The following is a 24,376-nucleotide window of genomic DNA, read 5'->3' as shown; positions in this document are numbered from 1 at the left end:
ATGTTTGCAATAAATTAAAGAAGTCCTTCCGTCTCATTTTGAGGTGTCTGGACTCCAATGTAGCGCCCAGAAAATGCACAAGATGGCGCCCAAGCTCCGTTGGAAATGGGCTGATTTGTTTGCTGGTAAGTTGTGTCAACTAGTATCGAATAGCAATCTTGGTGAAACACACAACGATTTACCATCGCATAAATTATGTTTTTTTTCCTTCTAATTTTGCCATCAACATGGATCACCATGAAGTTTTCAGACCAAACAAAGTATCAAAAATGCATTGTGTGTCGCTTTCTCATTCAGGGGCGTTCCAGACGTGATGTCATGTCAGTCATCGCCATCAACTCGAAAACAAGACTTACTGAATATTCAGGTCTTAAAACGTAAAATATAGCTATAAGCCGTGTAACCTTTGTAAAATATGCTCAGTAGAAGTCATTTGAAGTGATTTTACAAATTATGGATACAACTTGTCCGATGGCGTCGGTTGTCCTTTAAAGTTCTCAATATGCATGTCTACTTTGCTGCTGAGTTTATATTGCAGGTAAAGCAATCAAATTCCTCAATTCTTTTGTTTCTTGCACGGGAAGCGTAGCAGATTTGTTTTCCAATGGCTTCATATCATTTTATGCCATTTTATTTTATACCTACATTTTTATTTTATACCCTATTTGTGATTGTTGTTTCTCACAGAATCTATCAATCACGAGGAAAGAGACCATCACAAGGAAATGAATTGGTAATGGAGGTGGCATGCCGAATACAACCAAACACCTCTGAATCTTGCTCTTCTTTTTGATTCCTCGCAGCGTCAGTATATGCTTAAACCATAATCACCCTTTCACCAGTCCAAAACACAATCTGTCACGATAATCTGTCATGTCATCTAGTCTCTTGCCTCAAACTCATCTCATTTACCTGGAGGGGCAAATCAAATGCTAAAATGAAAGAAGATAAGGATGAAATGAAATGGCACTGTGAAGAAAAGATGTGGAAGATGAAAGCCGTTCCAAGACGCGAAACAAACATGGGAGGATTGATGACATGCAACGTTTAATTTCCCCAATTCTGTATTTTTCAATGAGATCATAAAACGTTCTACAACTGCAAAGTGGCGATTTCTTACCGGAAGCATTTGGACATATTGTATGCAAATGCAACGACTTCAAACACAGGGACGGGCACCCTGAGCACTTTCTTTTTTTCAAACAAACCCAATTATTTATTGGACAGATACCAATGGAACTGCAGGATAAATGGACAGGTACAGTGATTAGGATTGTATCAACCCACAACTGTCCAAATTAATCATTAAAAAATATACACCAGATGTAAGAGCTTCCACCCAGTGCAAGCATAGACCAATAATCAATAGAAATAAGGTACATTAAAGGTGTGTCAATGTCAGAGTTTGACCCGGACAACTCCACACACCTAGTTCAGGAACTTGGTGGTGATTTGATTAAATCATTCACTGCCACACATGTGCAAAGATGTGTCCACTCCAGTGTCAGGGTTTTTGTCATTGTCACTGAAATTAAAGGACCAACAGAATATTGAGTTTTGGGACTACATAAACATTCAATGCAGCGTAGGAAACCTTCGACTGTCTTCTTTCATCAGAAAAAAGAGCTAATTCCTAAATCATATGAGTTATATGAGCTTGATTCAATACCTTACATATATATTGGTTTATATAATAATAATAATAATAATAATAATAATAATAATATTAATAATAATAATAATAATAATAATAATAATAATAACTGTGATTGGCTGGCAACCAATTCAGGGTGTCCCCCGCCTCGTGCCCGAAGACAGCTGAGATAGGATCCAGCACTCCCCGTGACCCTGATAAGGAATAAGCGGTACGGACAATGGATGGATGGATAATAATAATAATAATACATTTCACTTATAAACACCTGAACCTTGAACAAAGTGTTAACACGGAAAAAAGGGAAATGCTGCCCCTTGTGGAAGGGAAAAACATTGCCAGAGGCCATGGCCAGCGCTTTATCGGCATCCAAACAAGAAAAAAAAAACAATACATTCGGCACTGGCGCTCTACGTCATATTTTCAATGCCCAAATAAATTCGTAAATGGCAGTGAATGAGGTAACTTGGTTTCAGCTTGAAACCGCAGATAAATTGACACCTCCATGTCTGGTCTGTCCCAAATAGGCAGGACGCAAACTTCGTAGATAAAAAATGTTCCACTGGGCGCGACATCAGTTCCTAAACTGTCTTTTGATTTTCTACACTTTGTTCCTAAATTGTATACTCCCACTTCGTGACCAAGTATAGAACGGTTGTATTTGTCCACACCTCGCAATAATGTGATTACTGTGGACTTCAAAAAGCCCTCTGCAGAGGCGGACTCACACCCTATCAAGCAGACATTTGGAGGTGCTGATACATTCCGTAACATCGAGACGTGCCCAAACTAAATGAAACTTTAAAGGACAACCGACGTCACTGTTTTGTTTTTTAACTGACATCAGAAAAACGTTTTATAGCATCTAAAATACTCAAAACTCACAGTATGATATTTTTATTCCAATGGAAAACACCAATAAAAATGACTTAAAGTGTCCAAAATCTGCAGAAAATTGAGCTGCGAATTGGGCATTTTCAGAAAGTCCCACCCCCAGTTCGTGACGTCACGCCAATACGTCTTGCATTGCTGGAGAATAAAAACAATGGCTTCAGATTCGGATAATATGCTTTCTTGTTACACATCCAGTTATGAATATGATTCAAATAGTTCTGAAGAGGAAAGCATACATGTTTGGAATCGATTAAAGAATTTATTCCGTGTCATTTTGAGGCAAACGGGCAGGGGGGAATGTCACACAACAAAAATGGCGACCAGCTCCCGTGAGGAATGAATCAGCCCGGTTTCCACAGGCTGATAGATTCCTTTCATGGAACTTGGCCTCCCTCTGTTTGAGGCTTTTGGATGTAACATCAAGGTTTTCAGATAAACAGTACAGCAAAATACATTGACGTGATGAAGGACTGCTACAATGTGTCTTTTTGTCGGTCGGGGGGGGGGGGGGGGGGCCTTTCATGACGTAACGTGAGGACTCGTCACCAACTCAAAAACAAGACTTCCTGAATGTTCAGCGCATGTCTTAAAACGTAAAATATAGCCATTTGAAGCCATTTTACAAATTATGGACACAACTTGTCCGGAGACGTCGGTTGTCCTTTAAACAATGTACCATTTCTCTTGTAGACTTCTCTATCAGTCAATGATCAAACAAACAAAAAATGATGGCCATCGGAATTATTTTCCCCCACTTTTCTACATTAATTAATTTTGGTGCTTAACGAATTTCCCCATTCACCGACTGATGAAAAAATACAAAATGTTACCAACAACATTTTAAAATAATGATTTGAACATTTATTAGATACAATGACCTTATTTCGGTAGATTAAGCAATATTTTTACCTCTGCAAATCCAGAATTCTTCCCAAGTTTCTGTACAGAATGATACCTGTTACAAAGGTCGAGGAGTCATCTGAATCTGAGAAACAGAAAAATTAAGGAAAAAAAACAACAACAATAAGTCAGTTAATGTAATAATTTAGAATTTCAATTTTATAATCATTGTTTGAAGAACCTTTGTTTGAGGAAAATGCAGGTCACCCATGCTGCTTGATATCCCCAAAATCTTTAGAATTGAGGTGGCCTACATGACTAGTAAACTCTAAATGTTGCTTTTGATCGACTCCTTTGGACGCATACTCACTTCATATTCTGATTGTTAAAAATAAAAGTTAGAATATTTTTTTTCCATGTTCATTTTTTTGTGTGTTTATTTGTTTTTGAAACCATCTTATTTGGAGCCATTACACCCATTTCACATTTGAAAAATATTATGGTAAACCACCCAAAAAATATTCTCTTATGATCATGTCTCAATTTAACCCAAAATGTACTGAAACACTGTGAAATCTGGATTGAAAGTTGACCACAAAGCTGATTGTGTTAAAGGGAGTCAATACGTATTCTGTTGTACGTTTTACCAATCAAATAAATAGCATTTATTTTTCCTGCCTGGCATAGAAAAAAAGAACAAATACAAATCATAATACAACAATAATAATCGGAATTCATATTTTCTCTTTTAACCTAAATGCACAAGACTGCATTATGTTTTCAGAGTGGGGTGAAAACTGTGGGTGCAAAACCGATACGTTTTATACTGTGGATTTTGTGAACTGTTCCAACTCTGATTGCATCGACAGACAGACAGACAGACAGACAGACAGACGGCAGGGAAGGATCAAATGTGGCACAGGTACAAAGAGGCCTCAGGGAAGAAGAACACTTATTTCCTGCTGATGTGTCAAGGGTGAAAAACAACTCCCATCTGCTGAGCCATCTGAAAGCTCCCCTCTTCTATGACATTATATGATAGCTTCATAGTATGCCAGGCTGCAGGCAGAGAATGTAGCTCCCGGGCAACAGCTGAGCTTCCGTGGCCATTCGGGGTGAACCGAGTGAGTGTCGCGTGTATGTGTGGAAAGGAGTTGAGAGTTAATGTTTCCTATTCATCTAAATTTAGTCTGGCGTATCTGAAACGTATAAACCAGATTGTCTGTGTCCTAAAAAAATGCCTGAAGGTAACAGAAATCAGTGATTCAAATAATTTCTTCAGAATGAGGTTGGCTTGTTTGAACAGTACACTGTAAGCTTAATTTTTACTTAGACTTTTTTTGCTCTCTACAATGCACACTATTTCCATGAATCAGGGATGTCCATTTGAATGTGAAAAATAGTCACACTGTAGAATGAGTCACTGAGGATTAGCTTCATTTTAGAACTTCATGACAGGCTATATCTCAGACACATCTTGGCTTTTACACTCACTGTGTTTCTTATTTTGATGTACTCATTTTTTGGTCAGTGTATTATATTCAGATTTATCTAAATGTGTCGATGTGGAAAGAAATACCTGGTTTTCAGAAATGTGGACCGCATAATCAGGAGGAAACACAAGGGATCTTTTTCATCAGAAAAAAAAAATCAGCATGACATGCCTCTCCCACCATGCCCATTTACACAGCCACAATTATGTCATTACAACACACAAGTCACTGACAAAGCCAAACTGGTCTGAGATTTAAAAAAAAAAAGCATCAGCGTTTGGCCCTCAGATCTACATACAGACTGGAAGAAATTTAATTCAGGGTGATTACACCAATATCAGTGAAGGCTGAAGCAGTTACCAACATGGCCAAATGGACTGAGGCTTTATGATAAAGCCTTTTAAAATAAAATGGATAAAGCCTTTATCCATCATTTATTAGTGAATCTGTCTCTAACATGGCAGAGAGGATGTCCTTGTCAGCATCAATATGTGTCTGTATTTAGTACCGTATTTTCCAGTGTATAAGGCGCACCAGAATAGAAGACGCACCCCCATTGAATGGTGTATTTTCAAACTTTTTCCAGATGAAAGGCACACCAGGGTATAAGGCGCACCTTCAATGAATGAACATTCCAAATATAATTTAATATAATATTTTTTTCCAAATATAAATCTTGGTTTTCCCATAACTTTCTCAAGCTTAACAGTGAAAAAACTGAACTTCTTGTCGGTATCAAATCCACCCTACACCAAGCAAACAGTTCCTCTCTCACCATTGACAGTTCAACCGTGTCCCCCTCCCTCCAGGTCAAGAGCCTGGGTGTCATCCTCGGTAGCTCACTATCTTTCCATTCCCAGATAAATAACATAACTAGGTCTGCATATTTCCACCTCCGTAATATCAATCGTCTCCGTCCATCTCTCACCCCTGACACCGCTGCTATCCTTATCCACAGTCTCGTCACCTCCCATATCGACTATTATAACTCACTTCTTTTCGCCTTTTCGGTGAATATCAAAACTGTCTCCATAAACTCCAACTACTCCAAAATCCCTCAGCCCGGATCATCACTAAAACCCCCTCCTTTCAACACATCACCCTTGTCCTCCCGCAGCTCCACTGGCTCCCTGTTAAACTTTGTATTGAATTCAAAATACTTCTGTTTACATTCAAAGTCATCCATATCCTTACACGTAACACGTAAATGGGGGATCTTTGATATGGAATGTAATTTTCTCCTTGAGTTCATGGATTGCGTATCTAGCATGATTTTGTACTGTAGTGAAGTGAAAAATAAACTTATGCATTAAATAAAAGTGTCATTGATTATTTTCATAACGCTCTCTTGCAATAGTGACTCTGAGTAGCACTCGACATTGTTCTACACACACGAGAGGAACCACGAACGCCAGCATGTACATATTGGATGAAAAACAGTGATTATTGCAAGCGATAAAGATATCTGAATACAACACAATTAAATACATGTATGGAAAACAAAAACTGCAACGTTACATTACTGACGTTGATAAAGTATTCTGCGGCACATCGAACTCTTTCGCGATGGAGGATTTGCTCCTAGTTGGATTCTCCTCGACAGCCACTATTGCCTTGTACTTCGTTCCAATATCACAATTCTTACGTTTCCCCATGGTTGAAATTGGTGTTGACCAACTGTACTGTATATAAGAAGACTACAGTATGTTTCAGATGCTATTGCAGCTCTGCTACACAGTGCAAGACACGAAAGCTTGTCACGTGACCAACGGTGCTACGATACAGATTTCGCTAATTTGGTAATGTATGGAAATCCTGAAGCAAATATCGATTCATCTTAAGCTGCTTTTGTATCGATATAAGCAGACCAAATTGGCTGGCCGGAGATGAAAAGGGCACCGTAGTAACCGGATTATCGTAATAACCAGTCATCGTACTAACCGGAACTAATTATACATAAAAGACTAGAAATTTGCCGGGAAATGAAAATAGTATCGTAATAAGCAGTACTATCAATATAACCGATATCGATATAACGAGACATTACTGTATTATCATAAATATATACACATTTTTCAAATATAAAGCACACCACAATTAAAGGTACTACAGTAGAGGCTGAGTCTGGGGTTCCGCACTCCATCTTCTACAGGGGAAAATGGAGTCGGTGGCTGCTGACACTCGTTGCGAGACCTGTTGTGGCTCAATTACCTCACATATAAGGTGCACCTGCATATAAGGCACAGGGTCATCTTTTCATGAAAATCAAGTCTTTTGGGTGCACTTTGTACACTGGAAAATATGGTATGGTGCATGTCCAACTCCGGACCTGGACTGCTCCTGTCCTGCTTGTTTTCCAGCTCTCCTGACTGCAACACACTTGATTCAGGCGATCATCTCATCAACCAGCAGCATTGGAAGAATCCAGTTCATTTAAATCAGGTGTATTGCTCCTGGGAGAAATATACCTGATTACATCGTGGATCAAGTGCTACAGGTTTGTGCTGACGACGTGGCAGCTGTTCTAACTGACTATTTCAGCACTTTACTCAGTCCATTTACCATTCCAGGATGCTCCCAACTATAATCCCAAGAAACAAATGTGTCCTGTGTGAAACAAATACGGAATGGGTGGAGACAATGTACCACGTTTGCATCTTAGGTTTGGATAAAAAATTAAAATAAAAAAAACATTTTAAAAAAACAGTAACTTAAATTAGCGCTCTCCAAACTACTGCAAGAAGACATTGAATATGTTGAATTGACAAATTACAGTAAAGTCTCGTTATATCGATATCGGATATATCGATAGTCCCTGTTATATCGATACTATTTCTATGCACGCACGGAGAAAATTACATGCAAACAGGGTCGGATATATCGATAGTCCCGGTTATATCGATATTTTTTCGGACTCCCTTGAATATCGATATAACGAGACTTTACTGTAATTTAATTGGGCCAACTAAGCCAAGTTTTTGTCATATCTCCATTGATATCAGGTTAGATGGTTTTTGGATGGAAAAAAAGCAAAAGCCAAAAATGTACCAACTGAAAATGTGCAAGAGACATGCACCCTGTGACCTTCTGTGATGTTTAAGTTTAGGGCTACACATATTGGAACAGGTATTTTCCCTCTTCTGTGCTTTTGTTTTATTATAGCGTTCATTATGTTATTGACCTATTATGTTTAATTTCTTTCTTTCTTTCTTTCTTTCAATCAATCAATCAATCAATCAATCAATCAATCAATCAATCAATCAATCAATCAATCAATCAATCAATCAATCAATCAATCAATCAATCAATCAATCAATCAATCAATCGGCCAACACATCCTTTAACCGCTGTAATGTGTGCAGCACTCAACCTGGCTTGGCTGTCAGCAGGATGTGCTTTGGGATGATGACTCTGTCCTCCGAGTTGCGAGCCCAATCCACCATTCCTCTCCAACCCTTCATTGGAAAGCTGATATCTGCATTACTCAGCACAGGACGCTTGTGGATGCTTAAAACTGGAGCAAATATGATAACTTTATTAACATATTACATAAGAATATTATCTAGGAGTCTTCAATTTGTCAGTTTCAAACAACATGCCAGTAAAAAATAAGTGGGAACATTGATATGCTGCACACAATGGTCTGTTCAGTTAAATTCAGAGAGAGACGTAAAGAACTTTGTTCAAGAATGACAACTGCAATACACATAAATATTTACCTATGTTGTCAGTAACTTCATACATGTCCTGAAAGTCTTTCATTCTCAGACCAACGACATCCACAAAGTCCTCAAACAGGCGGAACAGCTCTTTGATGTTTGGACCCAGCTGTGAGAGAAAATGAAAAATACAAAAAAAGACCCATTTTATTCAAAACAAGTATGCTCTCAGAATGGCAATTCAACTTATATCGTGTATTTATTTTATTTTTTGGACTCCATACAGAAATCTAGAGTTGGGTGACATTACAATACAGTATACACTGTGTATCTGAAACTATTCTATCCTGTGACTTTTTTACTATTACATTTATTATCATTTGTCAACGAACTGCATGTAATTAGAATGCAAAAACTTCATTTGATCGGAAAACACTTGCAATTATATGCCACACCGCTGCCACTATGTGAAATTGAACAACAATATTGGGAAGTGAATCATCTACATAGTTCCATAATGTAATGGTACCATTATGCTTCAGTACCACCCAATGACAGCTGTGCGACAGTGGGCAAAGTTATCGAGCAGAGATAACGTGATCGGTGAGGCCATACAGTACCATGACGGTTGTGCAATTGGTGCAGATAATCGTTGTTCCTTTTTTAAGTGACCAGAAGCAGTAATTGTCGTGCAATTTAAGGTGTGGAATGACACAGAAAGTCCTAAAATGCTTTAACGTGTCGAGTGGTGTGGACTATTGATCAACGACAATTGCTTAAGTACGTAGAGATCTAGAGCTCCAATGGTCAGTGCGGTATACTGTTCGATAGAGGAATGCAAAAACGCAAACACCCATGCTAGATGTTGGTGACGGTTTAGAGCAGGTATCGGGAACCTATGGCTCGCGAGCCATATATGGCTCTTTTGATGATTGCATATGGCTCGCCGATAAAACTAAATACATATTGTCGTTTTTTTCGCCATTTATTTTTCCGTTGGGGCTGCAGTTGGCGGAAAGCGCAATTTTGATTGGATGACACTGACCGAGAATGGCCGAAAGCGCCATTTTGATTGAATGATAGTGGCCGTCGTGTTGAAACCGGTAAACACCCCTTTAAATGAGCCCAACTCGTGCACTTCAGCGTGAATGCACCCGAGCATTAGAGGAGAGAAAATGTTCTAATTCTAATTTGCAATGAAACAATACCATCGATGGATGAAACAGTCAAATGTCAGTGCCATTTTAACAAGCCCCATGTTAACGTTAGCATCAACATACTTCTGCGAGAAGTAGAATGCAGATAGCAAGTGTGGAAGCTTATTAGCCGTGTGCAGGCTAGCTAGGAGTAACTTCGCCTCTGGACCGGCAAATTGAATTTCATTCCTGGATTTTTACCAATCACAAGGAACGTAAAACCATTCATGTTAACGGTGAGTACTATCACAAAGTTATTTTAAATAATACATTCTGATATTTTGTTGAAAAGTGGCCGCGCGTGCGTGTATGTGTGTGTGTGCGCGCACGTGAGCGTTTGTATATGCACGTGCGTGCGTGTGACTCTCACTGAAAAACCTTTCTAAATATTTTACTTTTATGGTTCTCTTAGTCAAAAAGATTCCCGACCTCTGGTTTAGAGAGTTCTTGGAGAGAGGGAGACGCAGTTTAACCTAACAAGAAGAAACTCGTAATTAGTAAGAATTATTTACGAGAAAAGAATGGTGCCTCAATGCATTGTGTACACCTTCAAAATCCACAAACATAGCAGTTTGATTCATTAAGATACAAAAAAAAAACAAATAAAACTCATTAACACATTTTTACATTTATTTATTTATTTATTTATTTATTTATTTATTTATACAAATACGTAAAATGACCTTTACCAGTTGAGCTTCTTCCCATCGCAATCGGTTTTCATCCATGAGTAGATTACTAAGTGACTGGACAAAGTTCTAGAAAAGAAAAATAATAAGTTGCATAGAAACATAAAATATTTGACAAAGCAGAATGTTTATGATGTTCTCTTAAACAATTAAAAGTTACAATATACTGTAAACATAAAAAAATCTCATGACAATTCAATTTTAACACAAGGCCATGTTGATATTACATTACAAAGGAGGTCAGTACTGCTGTCCGTTTTGCTGATGAATGACGAGAAACAGGTTTTCATTAATCCGTTTTCATCTTGAAAGTCTGTCAGTCACTCACTGGCAGTTGCCCGTTTTGCTGACGACTGATGGAAAACGCCCCTGTCTCGTGTGCTACTTCGTGGGATTGAACACAGCTGCTTTGAATAGATATGGAAACAGTTTATGCTCCCTGTGCAGTTGGTGACAGTATGCATCCATGAGATTTAATTCACCAATGAAGTAAAAAATGGAAATGGATTTAAAGGATTTATGTTATTCAAACATATGCAGGCAGTACGAAAAGTACGCAGAAGACCAAAGAGGAGGAATAATATATAGAAACAGAGACAGAGCAACAAAGAAAGGAGAGAGACACAAGTGCACATGTGTTAGATGTGCACATGTGTTAGAAGAATGTGTAATCTATCTATATACACATATATATATATATATATATATATATATATATATATATATATATATATATATATATATATATATATATATATATATATATATATATATATATATATATATATATATATATATATCACTAGCTGAATTCTGATTGGATTAAAAACTCTGACCTAAAACTACAACATATATAAATATATAATATAATCATGAGTAAGTGAAAGGTATGTGAGTGCGTGTGTAAAGCTCTTTAATTATCCACCGGACCATGTTGATATGTATATATGTACACGGAAGCGGACTTAAAATACAGTTTTGGTTAAAATAATGAGGGGCTCATGATAACAAATGACACAAGATCAATACACAATTATTGACGTGTGCACCACTGCTAAAAGATATTGTCATCATAAAGCATTTGTAGAAAAAAATGGGCAAAAGTAAAGTTATTAGGATCTATTCAATCAGTTTTGAGGCAACCTATTCTTACTCTTAGCTTGCTCATTGAAATTTGCTTGTTGCTTTGAGAAACAAGTGTGCCAGCCGTATACAATGTACCAAAGTTAGGATAATTGTTCACAAAGTTTGAATATAAATATATATATGTACGCTCTGTAACAGAGATAATCATGAAGGTGAGGATAAAAAAATACCCTCATGTCTGCACTGCTGGGACTGTAGTATGCCCTCCTGAAGATCTCAGTCATGTTCTTGAGCACATCAAATATGGCCTGCAAATCACCACTGTAGCTGGTGCCATCACTGGAAGTCACCCTCAGTTTAGTCATCACATCAGATAGTCCATCACCCACAAGGCCTCGCTGTGCTTTGGATAAATGTTCACGAGTCTGTCAAAAAGTTTTTGACCACAACATTTTTGTTAATTTATCACAAAACAGCAAAAGGTGTAATTATAACTTGGAGAGGTCGGCATGATGGTCGGTTAAATTGAGATTTGTCAAAGTACACCTACACCTGATTTTTAATTCCTAAATCTGAACTGGAATGGTTCAATAAGAGAGATTTTGATGTTTTTTGTTTTTTTTTTGATCACCAATAGAAATAGGAAAGGACAAATCTCCCCATTCATCAAAAACATTTGTATTCTATTGTATATAGTTTGGTATTGGCAGAGAAAATTATGCAACACACATGTACCTTCCTTATGTGGCAACATTTAAATGTTTTCCAAAGGTTTAAGATTTATGCCCAATAAGAGCTGTTTTGTTTTGTTTTTTTCTTTTTTTCAAAAAATATAACCAATAAAACTACTTATGGTAGTCCAACCACATTAAAAGTAGGTTATGCATCTGGATCTGGTTTCTGTTAGCAAGCTACGGGACTCACACAAGTATGACATGAAGAGAGATCCCATTACAATTGAGTCCACTCAATTAGCGTAGTAAAGCTGTCAGTGTGTATGTGTGTGTGCATGTGTGTGTGTGTGTGTGTGTGTGTGTGTCTGAGTGTGTGTATGTGTGTGTGTGTGTGTGTGTGTGTGTGTGTGTGTGTGTGTGTGTGTGTGTGTGTGTGTGTGTGTGTGTGTGTGTGTGTGTGTGTGTGTGTGTGTGTGTGTGTGTGCGTGTGTGTGCGTGTTAACGAAAGCCTTGGACGCTTTTAAGAAGTGAGTACTCAGCAAACAGCAGGAAATCAGTGTAACAGTTAGAACATGAAACCTCACATTATTGTCACTCTTATTAGCCTTGCCATGACACCATTATAAAAATGTCCACTCAACAAAAAACAACAAAAGGAATAAAGGGGTTTGCAAACTGGTAGCTCCATGCCCATACTGTGTGTATTAAAGCAAGGCTTGATATCAGGAATTTTGCATCGCAGCTTGCAATGCGGTGATGATGCGGTGCATTTTATGTGGTGAAACAGAACTGCCAAATGTGTATATATATATTGGATTGGATTGGATTGGATTGGATTTGCCTTTATTAGTCTCACAGTGGATAAATTTACATTTCACAGCAGCAAAGTGATGAAAGGAATGAAAGTAGAAAAACAAAATACAAGAGTTGCTGGAAAGGCAGCCACTCTCGCGGCGCTGTCTTGAAGTCAAAAGAACAAAAAACAAACTAAATAACAAATAATATGACAGCATAGAGACAATATGACAAATCAAAGACACAGAGAGACATTCATTCTTCAAGACTTGCTGTACCCTCTTTGTGATGACATGAAGCAGTTCTAGATGAAAGAGGAGAGGATCAAAGCATCCATTTCAGCAGTGGATCAGGGACATCATGGTGGAATGTGTACGTCGACTACAAGCTAAATGTTGAAAGCAAACACACAGCTGTAGCATCCATTGACGAAAAGAGATTGCCTCACATCTCCTGTTTCACATAAATCTGCTTCAATTCCAAGCCGCAACAGTTCCACATACGCATCGGCGCTCTGCACTGATGCTCCTTTCTTCTTATCGCGGGTTCCTCAAGCCATGCATCCATCCAGCCGCAGACTGTCCAACAGCACTGACCCTTCCGCTAAACAAAGCGGGGCTGTGAAGATGCTGCCCATTACAGGTGCAAAAAAGCACAACGGCCCCTTTGGTGTCCAGCGATGGCAGTCGAATGGCTCTGACATTCCTCACATTCAAAAACAGTACTGGCATATTCATGCTGCCAAAAAGGCGCAACCGCTCAGCACAGTCTCCTCCTTGATGAATGTCGCTGAAAAACAATCTGTATCCGTTCCACACGATGCACAACAACACAAAGTGACAAAAGAAAACACAAAACAAGACAAAAACAACCAAAAAAAGCAAGGCTCGTTAGAGCACTTGCTGAGGCTGCCTACTCGGGCGCCATCTTGAACTTCTTTTACATATACAGTAAAGTCTCGTTATATCGATATTCAAGGGAGTCCGAAAAAATATCGATATAACCGGGACTATCGATATATCCGACCATGTTTGCATGTAATTTCCCCCGCGCGTGCATAGAAGTAGTATCGATATAACCGGGACTATCGATATATCCGATATCGATATAACGAGACTTTACTGTATATATATATATATATATATATATATATATATATATATATATATATATATATATAGTGAGACCTCAGCCATTAAAAACATTAAAATGGGAATAATCTGTTCCCAGGTTTCCATAAAATATACTTTTCAACTAAATAAGCCTTAAAACTACACACAACATACCTTATTCTATGTATAATAAATGTGCTATTGTATTGTAATGAAAGAAACACACTGCACTGTATAAGAAAGTCACTTTATTTACATTTGTGACGGTCATTGATGGCGTGATGGAATGGCGTTGGAGATCGAGGGCAAAGGGAATTGCTGTTCGGAAAGAAAGTCACATTCCATAAGGACTGTAATTAAGGAAATAAACTGCTACAAAATAAAGTTGTTTTATTTACCTTTATGATGGTCATTGATGGCTTGATAGAATGGTGTTGGAGGTCGAAGGTCAGAGGGAATTGCCGTTTGGAAAGAGAGGCACATTACATGAGCACTGTAATTAAAGAAATAAACTGTGTTGTAAAATCAAGTTGTATTTACCTTTTTGATGGTCGTTGATGGCTTATGGAAGGAGAGTTACCTTCCATAAGGACTGTTGGTAACTTAACCTCCGGTGTGGCTTCTCTTCTTTGTTTCTTTGGAGACTCCTCATCATTTTTGATGATTAAAAACCTCTTAATTGACACCAGTTGCTTTCTGACTTGTAAGGTCTTACGAAGCTGAAGCATCACATTATCGTTCATCATGTTGATGATTGTCATAGCCACAGTCTTTTCTGGATGGAACTGTTCGGTAAAAGCCTGCACATCATTCCACTTTGCCAACATTGCCTTGATGAGCTCACTTGATGCTGCAGCCATCTCCTCCTCCTCGCCCTCAGATGTTCTCGAACCATCCGTTGCTGGCTTAATAAGCACTATATATAATTGCTTTACTCATGCTGTCGCCAGATAACTGCTTTTCGTTAATCCAAATTAACAGAAGTGTTTTAATTTCTTCGATTGCCGAAGACCGTTGCTTTGACAGCACGGAAAAACCTTTTGCAACAGATGCACCTTTGATGGCGTCTCTGTTGCGGAGAATGGTAGCTAATGGTTGACTTAGCATTGCCGTGCTCAGCCACTAAATCACACAAACGCACACCTCATTCGTGTTTTTCAATTATCTCCTTCTTCTCAGCGATGGTGATTTTATTTTGTGTCTTCTTCGGCTGAACACAAGGCTGTGGTGGGTTTTTTTTCAGTCCCATAATAGTAAAATTATCAGCAAAAAGCTCCAAGGAGGCGATCGACGTGTGCATTCAATGAGAGGGGTTGTGGAAAGGTGGCCCGGCTGGAGCGTTGTTCGGTCGTGTGCTTCCGCCGAAGATCCGAAGATCACACCGCCAGATCCAAAGGTCGTGTGCTTTGGTGTTCTTCCGCCGAAGATTACACCGCCAGCCGCGGTGGGTGTGTATTGCGAAAAGTAGTGTGTATTTCAAGGTTTAATTTTCATAAATTTAAGAAATAAAGTTTGTAAGATAAGGTGTTCGTAAGCTGGGGTCTCACTGTATATATACAATTTATTTATATATATATATATATATATATATATATATATAGTGTTCGTAAGCTGAGGTCTCACTGTATATATACAAACATATATATTGTAATACATATATTAAATACACAGTAGTACACACATAAATACACAGTAGTCATGTGGTTAGCACGCCAGCTTCACAGTGCAGAGGTCGTGAGTTCAAGACCCGGTCCACTCCCTGTGTGGAGTTTGCATGGGTTTTCCGAGTCCTCCGGTTTCCTCCCATATTCCAAAAACATGCATGGTAGGCTGATTGAACATTCCAAATTGTCTCCATATGTATGAGTGTGAGTGCTGATGGTTGTTTGTCTCTGTGTGCCCTGCGATTGGCCGGCAACCAATTCAGATAGTCCCCCGCCATAGGTCAGGAAGCTTGAGGGTTCTGCGCAGTATCCGTGCTGTTCCCAGCACTGCGCTTTTCTGGACCGAGATATCCGATGTTGTTCGCGGGATCTGTTGCAACCACTCATCTAGTTTTGGGGTCATTGGCACGAGTGCTCCGACCACCACAGGCATGACTGTCACCTTTACCTTCCAGGCTGTCTCCAGCTCCTCTCTGAGCCCTTGGTATTTCTCGAGTTTCTTGTGTTTTCTTTCTGATGTTTCCATCACTCGGGACCGCTATATCCACAACAACGGCTTTCCTTTGCCCTTTATCTATGACAACGATATCTGGTTGGTTGGCCATTACCATTTTGTCAGTCTGTATCTGGAAGTCCCACAGGATCTTTGCTCGTTCATTCTCCACTACCATGGGAGGTGTTTCCCATTTTGACCTTGGGGTTTCCAGTCCATACTCCGCACAGATGTTTCGGTAGACTATGCCAGCCACCTGGTTATGGCTCTCCATGTAGGCTTGCCCTGACAGCATCTTACACCCTGCAGTTATGTGTTGGATTGTCTCAGGTGCCTCTTTGCAGAACCTACACCTTGGATTTTGCTTGGTGTGGTATATCCGTCCCTCTATGGCTCTGGTGTTCAGGGCCTGCTCTTGAGCAGCCAGGATGAGTGCCTCTGTGCTGTCCTTTAGGCCAGCCCTCTCTAGCCACTGATATGACTTCTTTAGATGGTTCGGTGTTACTTCCCGTGTAGGGGCTTTTCCTCCCATGATTGTCCCTCTTCCAGCACCTCATCCTCTGTTCCCCATTGTCTGAGACATTCTCTGAGTACATCATCCGTTGGAGCCTTCTCTTTGATGTATTCATGGAGCTTGGATGTTTCATCCTGGAAAGTGGCTCTCACACTCACAGCCTCCTTCCTTAAGGCTTGTGTACAGTCTCAGGGTGCTGGATTTGGGATGGAACCCTCCATGCATGGTGAGGAGTTTCCGGGTCTTAACATCCATGGTCTGAATCGCTTCCTTTGGCCAACTTATCATTCCTGAAAGGTATCTGATCACTGGCAGGGCATAGCTGTTTATTGCCTGGGTCTAGTTTTTGCCATTGAGCTGGCTTCTTCGGACTCACCACTGGAGGTATTTGGTCGTAGCCGCTTTTCTTGTTGCAAGTTCGAGTTTGCCATTGGCCTGTTGTATACCGAGGTACTTGTAGCTTTTTTCAATGTCTGCTATTGTTCCTTCAGGGACTGAGACCCCTTCAGTGTGGACTACCTTGCCCCTCTTAGTCACCATCCGACTACATTTCTCCAGCCGGAATGACATCCCGATGTCACTGCTGTAGATCCTGGTTGTGTGGATCAGGGAGTCTGTCCCTTTCGCTCTTAGCATACCGCCTCATTGATGGAGAATAAGAAGTTATCATGTTTAAAAGTGCCGTGCTTAGTTGGCCAACTAAACAACAAACAACAATAGGCCCACAGTCAAAGCGCAGATGGCCACAGTAAAGTGAAACAGACACGGCAAGGTGACCAACTAGGAGGTCCGCCCTTGCACAGAATTTGGTGCTTGGGATACTCCTTTATCACCAAAGTTATTTACGGCTTGAACATCCGGCACAAGCGCCAGGTTACAAACTTATCAGTTCATGGAAAAGACAACAAATTAAAATATCTATGTTTTACTGCTTGCAGCTGTTGGTCCTCAGAACGTCCAGAGGCGTGGTATTCTAATCAAGAAAACTATGTTTTACTAATGTATCACTTTAATTTACATATACTCTCAATAAATAGCTTGGCAGAGGGGCGCAGAATTCAGACGTATATCATGATGACTGCGTCACCTGCCGGCAGTGGGGACAGTCTTTCTGGTTCCGAGTCTCTGTCCACGGTGTCTGACTGTCATATCTCTGACAGTCATCCATGTAGCGGAGGTGACTGATTGTAGCTCCATTTCTGAGGTGGTATCCATCCGTCTTGGTGATTATTTGGCGGTTGGTGAGGGGGTTAAGTCCGACGCAGAACAGCAGTGGGGAAAGTGCATCACCTTGGTATTTGCAACATTTGATGTGTTAGTGGCTTGCCATTGGCTTCAAGTGTGGTTTTCCACATCCTCATTGAGTTTGCAACGAAGGCTCTCAGGGTCCTGTTGACCTTGTACAACTCCATGTATTCAGTGATCTATCTGTGTGGCATCGAGTCATATGCTTTCTTGTAATCAATCCAGGCTGTGCACAGGTTGATATGTCGGGTTGTGCTACTGTTCTTTCAACCACCAGCTGATGTTTGGCACCTCTAGTATCTCTACCAATGCCTTTCTGTACTTTGCTCAAGTATTGGTCCATGTATCCACTTATCTTAGCCGCAATGATGCCTGACATGAGCTTCCATGTTGTGGAGAGACAGGTTATTGGCCGATAGTTGGAAGGAACTGCACCCTTTGAGGAATGCTTCATGTTCAGGATTGTTCTCCCTTCGGTTAGCCATCCTGGGTGAGTCCCATCCATCACCAACTGGTTCAATTGACCTGCTAGGCGCTCGTTGAGTGTTGTGAGTTTCTTTAGCCAGTATGTATGGGCCACACCCGGGCCTGGTGCCGTCCAGTTTTTCATACCTGTGATTCTTTCTTGTATGTCTGCCGCTTTGATGGTAACTGGGTTCTGTTCATGGAGGTTGCTGTGCTCCTCTTTAAGAGTCACTAGCCATTGTGCACCGCTGTTATGTGCGACCTCCTTCTCCCATATGCCTTTCCAGTATCTTTCAGTTACCAGCCTTGGTGGGTCTTCTCTGCTGTTAGAACCCTGCCACTGAGCGTACACTTTCGCAGGTTGTGTTGCGAACAGCCTGTTTATTCTTCTGGCCTCATTCTCTTTCGTGTACCTCTTTAAGCGACTGGTAAGGTTATTTGCATGTACCTCTTGGGTATTGGCCTTTTATTCACACCTCTCTGGGTCTCCGTCAATTGACTCAATTGACTCTCCGAGCCGCCTTGATATTAGCCTCCAACAGTTTTTTCCATGGTGGGTAACGAATCTCGTGGCTCTCACGGTTGCTCTTGTAGCCAAGAATCTCTAGGATCACTGATGCTGAAGCGTAGATCAGCTCATTGGTTTCCGTGATCGTTCCTGTCGGGATCGCCCTCAGTGCTGCATTCACAGTTTCCATGAGACTTTCAGGTGGTACTTCACATAATCAGAATCAGAATCAGAATCAGAATCAGAATCAGAATCAGAATCATCTTAACCGTTGTAATCGGTTTCTTAGTTGCCCAGTTTTCATTCGTGCCATGATCTTATCTCTCAGGTCAGTTGCTGCCTCGCTCAGCATTTCATTCATTGGGGCTGGCTTCCCAATCTCATCATTCATTGGGGTTTGCCTCCCAATCTCTGGTCTAACCTCTTCCTCTGATCTGGCAGCCTGGGGCCCTTCATCTCGGAATTTGTTTTGTACCTCATCAATCTCAAGTTGTGATAGCAATTTCCGTTTGTGGATATTGGAACACTGAGCTACTAGTTGTTTCGTGGTCAACCGTGACGGTAGGTTTTCGAAGTAACCATTCAGCCCCCATTCTCCACATGTAACCCCTCTGACTATAGGGTTGCTTGAGTGGTAGCATTCCAACAGAGCCATGTTATCGCATCTCGTCCATCTCCGCTTTGTTCCAGAAGCTCATTTTTCATCAGGGTGCTCTGGTTCCCAAGCACCTGACATAGACCTTGTTTGGCCGGGCGACGTCTGAGCCGGCATGCCATCTGATTTATTGTCTCTCATCATTGTATGAGGTAGGCATTAGCGTGAAGGGTCTTGCCCAAGGACCCACACTGGATGATGTTTTGTGCTCATTTTCTCTGCCCCAAGCGGGATTCAAACCCTTGTCTCCCGTATGCCAAACCGATGCCTGTATATATATATATATTTAAAACGAACTGTCTGAAAGAGGCGGCGGCGGCGACCGTGGGCCCCGCGTGGCGTCACGGCGATCCCACCCCCTCGAGCGTCGACGGCCGACCCGCCTCAGCTCTCGCCCTGGTCGGCGTGGGGGACCTTCATCTGGCGGTCGGCGTCGCAAGTACGGGTGGTCGTCACTCGCGCCGGTCGTAAATCGGATGTTACCTGTACTTATGTTGGATGTAAAGTACAATTTCAATGTATTAGTCATATGACTCAATCTCTACTTGGACATCATTTTTAGGCATCGCCAAGGTCGCCTGAGAATCTCATTGCCACTATTCGCACATCATGTAAAATCTAACAGCTCCAGCTTGTTATGATGCGTCACAGTCAATTTTTTATGAAATATGAAACTCACCAATGTTTGTATGCTCCGATAATCATTGGAAATGCACTTCATATAGGTTGGATTCTCCCAGTACGCCATACCCTCCTCGTCAAGGATGCAGCGACGCAAAATTAAACCTGTAATGAGTTAGACTGATTTTTGAATATTGCCCGTGGGCATTTTACGTTCCAATGTTTTATTGGAGAGTACAATATGAGTCTTGGTGTCCGACGCTAACCCATTGCATTGGGAGGACATCGTACTGCTGCTGTATCTCCTGCAGGAGTCATCTTCCAAACGACGTTTGAATAGTTGTTCTCAGCACATATTTCATGAGGTTCTAATGTCATCAAAATATGAATCAACTTGTTGAACATCACAAAAACAATATCAAACTTCCAGTCAAAGGTTTGGACAGTGTCATTGAATGATAAACTGAGTCAAAAACATTGGTCAGCATAGTGTTAAAAATATAGATGTTTCCATTCGTCAAATCCAACGGAGAACAAATCCCGCAGAAAATTTGGTTTTACTTGCCTGGGCATCTTTTTTCATTACAGTGTCGGACTTCTTCTCGTTCTCCAGGGCAAGACTGCCCCCCAAAAAAGGGCCCATAACAAATTCTGTTTCTCTGTTGTCTACCACCGTCACAAGTCTTGGAACACCCTGACCATAGAGACCATGGCTGCCACCTCCCATCCACTGAAAGGAATTTTGGAATGTTCGACCATTTGCAAAAAAAATAGAATTGGTTGATACACAGTCATGTTATGGTACAAGGTCATTCACAAAGCATAAAAAGTCTCAATAAACATGTTCTCTCTCTTACCAGGGCATTCCCCAAGGAAGCAGTCATCAGTCTCCAGCCACTCTCCTCTGCATTCAGAACCCCCATATGAGGGGCCGTTACACTCTCTTGTTCGTTGTGTGGTCCCATTCGAGCAGGAAGATGAGCAGGAACTCCAACTTGACCACTCATTCCATTCGCCATCCACTGAGAATTGTCAGGGTAGAAAATTTGCAAAGCACAAGTTATGTGTATCGTACAATTCTGGCAGCACGGTGGTACATAATTTGCTCATTGCCGTTTTTGTATTAGATGTCTTTATGCGGTTGGAGGAGCAATTCCTTCTTTCTGACACTAGGCAACAGACTGCACTACAAAATGCTTTGATAGTTTTGTGATTTCAATTTCCTCTACACAGACACAAGACACTCCTGCCAAGTCAACGAAGAAAAAACAGTAAATGAGCCTTTGCTGTGCTTCGCTGGTTAAATGATTGATGATGGATTGACTAAACATTTCCCATATCTGTGAAAAGTATTCTTTATGTTAAGTTCTGGTAGACTTCTGTATTTAAATGCGTGAGTACTGGTGCAGCCACAGAACTATTATAGACAACCACCTGTTCACCAGAGTGACGATATGTGAGACGTTGCCCTTTGTTTGACAGAGAGAGCGAAGAGAAGTCATTCTTACGGTGTTGTGTCCTCCATCCAATGCCAATGTAATCATGGCACTCTGCTGCTGAATACTATAAATGCATAGCAGTGGGCTAATTGGATTGGATTTGCCTTTATTAGTCTCGCAGTGGAGAAATTTACATTTCACAGCAGAAAAGTTATGAAAGAAATGAAAGTAGAAAATGGTCTCCCCATAACTTTAATAAGCCAAACTCAAAAATTGTATGCCTGAATTTCTAGCAAGATGCCAACTGGAGGAGGCAACATCTTGGCTCATGTTGAGTCCATACTCCTACCCCACCTTGGCCAGTCAGATCAGCTCTTCCTTTTCCTCTCTTCACCCTATATCCACCTCTGACACAGTGCCAGGTCCACCACAAAAAGTTACATCTGGCTGGACAATGCAATCTCCAAATTAGAGGACTACTTGGAAGACGGGCCATATTTGAAGACCAAGAGCTGGAAATTTTCACAGGATAGTAGGAAACCACATCAAGTTCCATATTGGGAATGCAACTGGAGGTAAACATTCAGGTTTTCCCAAACCAGAGACCGTGGATGTCTATTCGTGTCAACGCACTCCACAGGGCTCACAACGCTGCCTTCAGGTGAGGTGACAGATCTACTAGCTAGGTCTTTTCTAAGAAGCGGAAATAAAGCGGACAAGACGGACCATAAAAAAATGCATTGAGATCCAACTGTGCAGCCACAGTCTAAGATGTAGGGCAGAATATAAAAATCATCACAAATTACATGGACAGTGATGCAGTACTTTATACAGAGCATTTTACACAGAGTGAATTTCACTTTTTCACACAGATGCAGACATTATTTGACGAGTGTGCGGTAAGACCCAAGGTGTTCAAATCATTGTACCAATTTTGATTACTGTAATACATTCTATTGATATGTTTTAAACACACACATGCACACACACACACACACACACACACACACACACACACACACACACACACACAAGAGTAGTCTGTTTGACTAAAGTAAACCCCGGACTCAAGTATTTCTTGTTGTATAAATGTTTTTGTTGTTTTTTTTTTTTTTGTAGATGTTACATTAAATCTTAATGTACAAAAACAGATGCCTTGCGTGTCTCACCTGGGCAGACAGCGATATTACAGAATTTTGTCTGTTTCTCTGGACCATCACAGGGATCTCCTCCAAACTGGGGAGGGGTGCAGGTTCGTGTTCGGGATCTATAACCTCTGCCACATGTTGATGAACATAAACTCCATGGTGACCATTCATCCCAAGCACCGGCCACTGCGAACAGAGAAGCTTTTATGGACTTATGGACAGCAACACTAATATTCATTTATTCGTCACTTATTTATGGATTTATGGACAGCAACACTAATATTCATTTATTCGTCACTTATTTCTCACTAGGGCTGTGTGTGGCGGAGGGGCTAACCACTGAGCAACAGGGCCACGCTGACACCAATAGTATTACCATAAAATCTATGGAATTTTTTTCCATGATCATACATTTTGATCAAGCATGGTTGTTGAAAGCCTTTTTCTGTAGTTTGAGGCCAAAAATAATATCCACATATCCACCCATAGAGAGTAGACAATTGGGAATCCTAGAATGAGTGGGGAAGCATCGGTGAGGGCTTGGCAACCGCAGAAGATTGGGTAAACGGGCTGGGAAAGGGAACTTACCTGGACAGACAGCAGGGTTGCAAGTTCTTTGCTCCTGCAGTGGCCCACTACATTGGGTACTGTACGAGGAGGAGACACAGAAACGACTACGACTCTGCCAGCCCTCCCCACATGTAGCAGAACACACGGTCCATGCTGACCACTCCTCACCTGAGGTTGAGGGTACTGAGGAGGAAGGGCAGGTAAAGAATGGGGAAGAAGAAAAAGAGGAAGAGGAAACGAAAGTGCTATAACTAATTTGCATGCAGGATCAAGCCTCTGGAGGACTTGTGTGATGTTGGTTCATTTCTTGCTATTTTAGATGCATGTACATTTGTTTTGTGGGACAGATCATGATGTTCAATTCCACAGATCATTTTAAATATGTTTCTTCAACTGTGTTTGAAGCGTTCAGACTTATTTTAATAAGGAGACTTCAACTTCCCCAAACAGATGATCCAATGACTTGTATTTGATTTGTAGCCACTGGTGTGGCTCTGGCAGTTTATACCCTCCATTTATAATTTGGAAAAATTAGGTTATGTGATGAAACTTGTCAGAGGCTATATACAGTCACGGACGGTCACACAAGACTGCAGGTGCCGACATACCAACCTGTGCACAGCCTGGATTGATGACAAAAAAGCAGAGGGCTTGATGCCAGATACATCACTCACTGATTCCTTGGGAGTGTTATAAGGTAAACAGGACCCCAAGAGCTTTCGTTGCGGACTCAATGAGGATGTGGACAACCACACTTGAAACCAATGGAAAAGCACTTAACAAAGTGTCCACCAAATGAGGTATTTACCAAGGTGATGTACTCACCCCACTGCTCTTCTGGACCGGACTGAACTTGCAAATCCAAGTAATCGCCTAGACAGGCTACGGATGTCGCCTCAGAAATTGAGGTACGATCAATCACCTCCTTACATGTATGACATAAAGCTGTATGCAAAGAGTGA

General features: G+C 40.9%; 1 protein-coding gene and 1 pseudogene across 11 annotated transcripts in view; both read right to left on the bottom strand.

Moving 5' to 3' along the window:
* Positions 1 to 24,376, bottom strand: part of adgrb1a (adhesion G protein-coupled receptor B1a) — a 197,052-nt gene that overhangs the window by 101,176 nt on the left and 71,500 nt on the right. For 8 of the 10 annotated variants that reach the window (XM_088998795.1, XM_088998794.1, XM_088998796.1 and 5 more), the window contains 11 exons: positions 23,433 to 23,597; positions 22,866 to 23,030; positions 21,115 to 21,279; positions 20,823 to 20,987; positions 20,524 to 20,625; positions 20,316 to 20,422; positions 11,742 to 11,936; positions 10,426 to 10,494; positions 8,601 to 8,709; positions 8,252 to 8,395; positions 3,458 to 3,533 (listed from right to left, as the gene is read on the bottom strand). In XM_088998795.1, the coding sequence (XP_088854921.1) occupies positions 3,458 to 3,533; positions 8,252 to 8,395; positions 8,601 to 8,709; positions 10,426 to 10,494; positions 11,742 to 11,936; positions 20,316 to 20,422; positions 20,524 to 20,625; positions 20,823 to 20,987; positions 21,115 to 21,279; positions 22,866 to 23,030; positions 23,433 to 23,597 (1,462 nt within the window). The remainder of the gene's footprint in view (positions 1 to 3,457; positions 3,534 to 8,251; positions 8,396 to 8,600; positions 8,710 to 10,425; positions 10,495 to 11,741; positions 11,937 to 20,315; positions 20,423 to 20,523; positions 20,626 to 20,822; positions 20,988 to 21,114; positions 21,280 to 22,865; positions 23,031 to 23,432; positions 23,598 to 24,376) is intronic. The other 2 variants (XM_088998801.1, XM_088998803.1) reach the window with 2 other exon arrangements.
* LOC148896630 (uncharacterized) lies at positions 14,176 to 19,372 on the bottom strand (annotated as a pseudogene). Its single transcript, XR_016115263.1, has 3 exons — positions 19,251 to 19,372; positions 14,491 to 19,175; positions 14,176 to 14,410 (listed from the first exon to the last, which is right to left on the bottom strand). The product of XR_016115263.1 is annotated as an uncharacterized LOC148896630 (transcript).

The sequence above is a fragment of the Hippocampus bargibanti genome, linkage group LG06, assembly GCF_051943395.1.
Source record: "Hippocampus bargibanti isolate YZ-2025 linkage group LG06, ASM5194339v1, whole genome shotgun sequence".
Taxonomy (NCBI): domain Eukaryota; kingdom Metazoa; phylum Chordata; class Actinopteri; order Syngnathiformes; family Syngnathidae; genus Hippocampus; species Hippocampus bargibanti.
The sequence above is the reverse complement of the archived record's forward strand: the minus strand, read 5'-3'. Positions and strand labels throughout refer to the sequence as shown.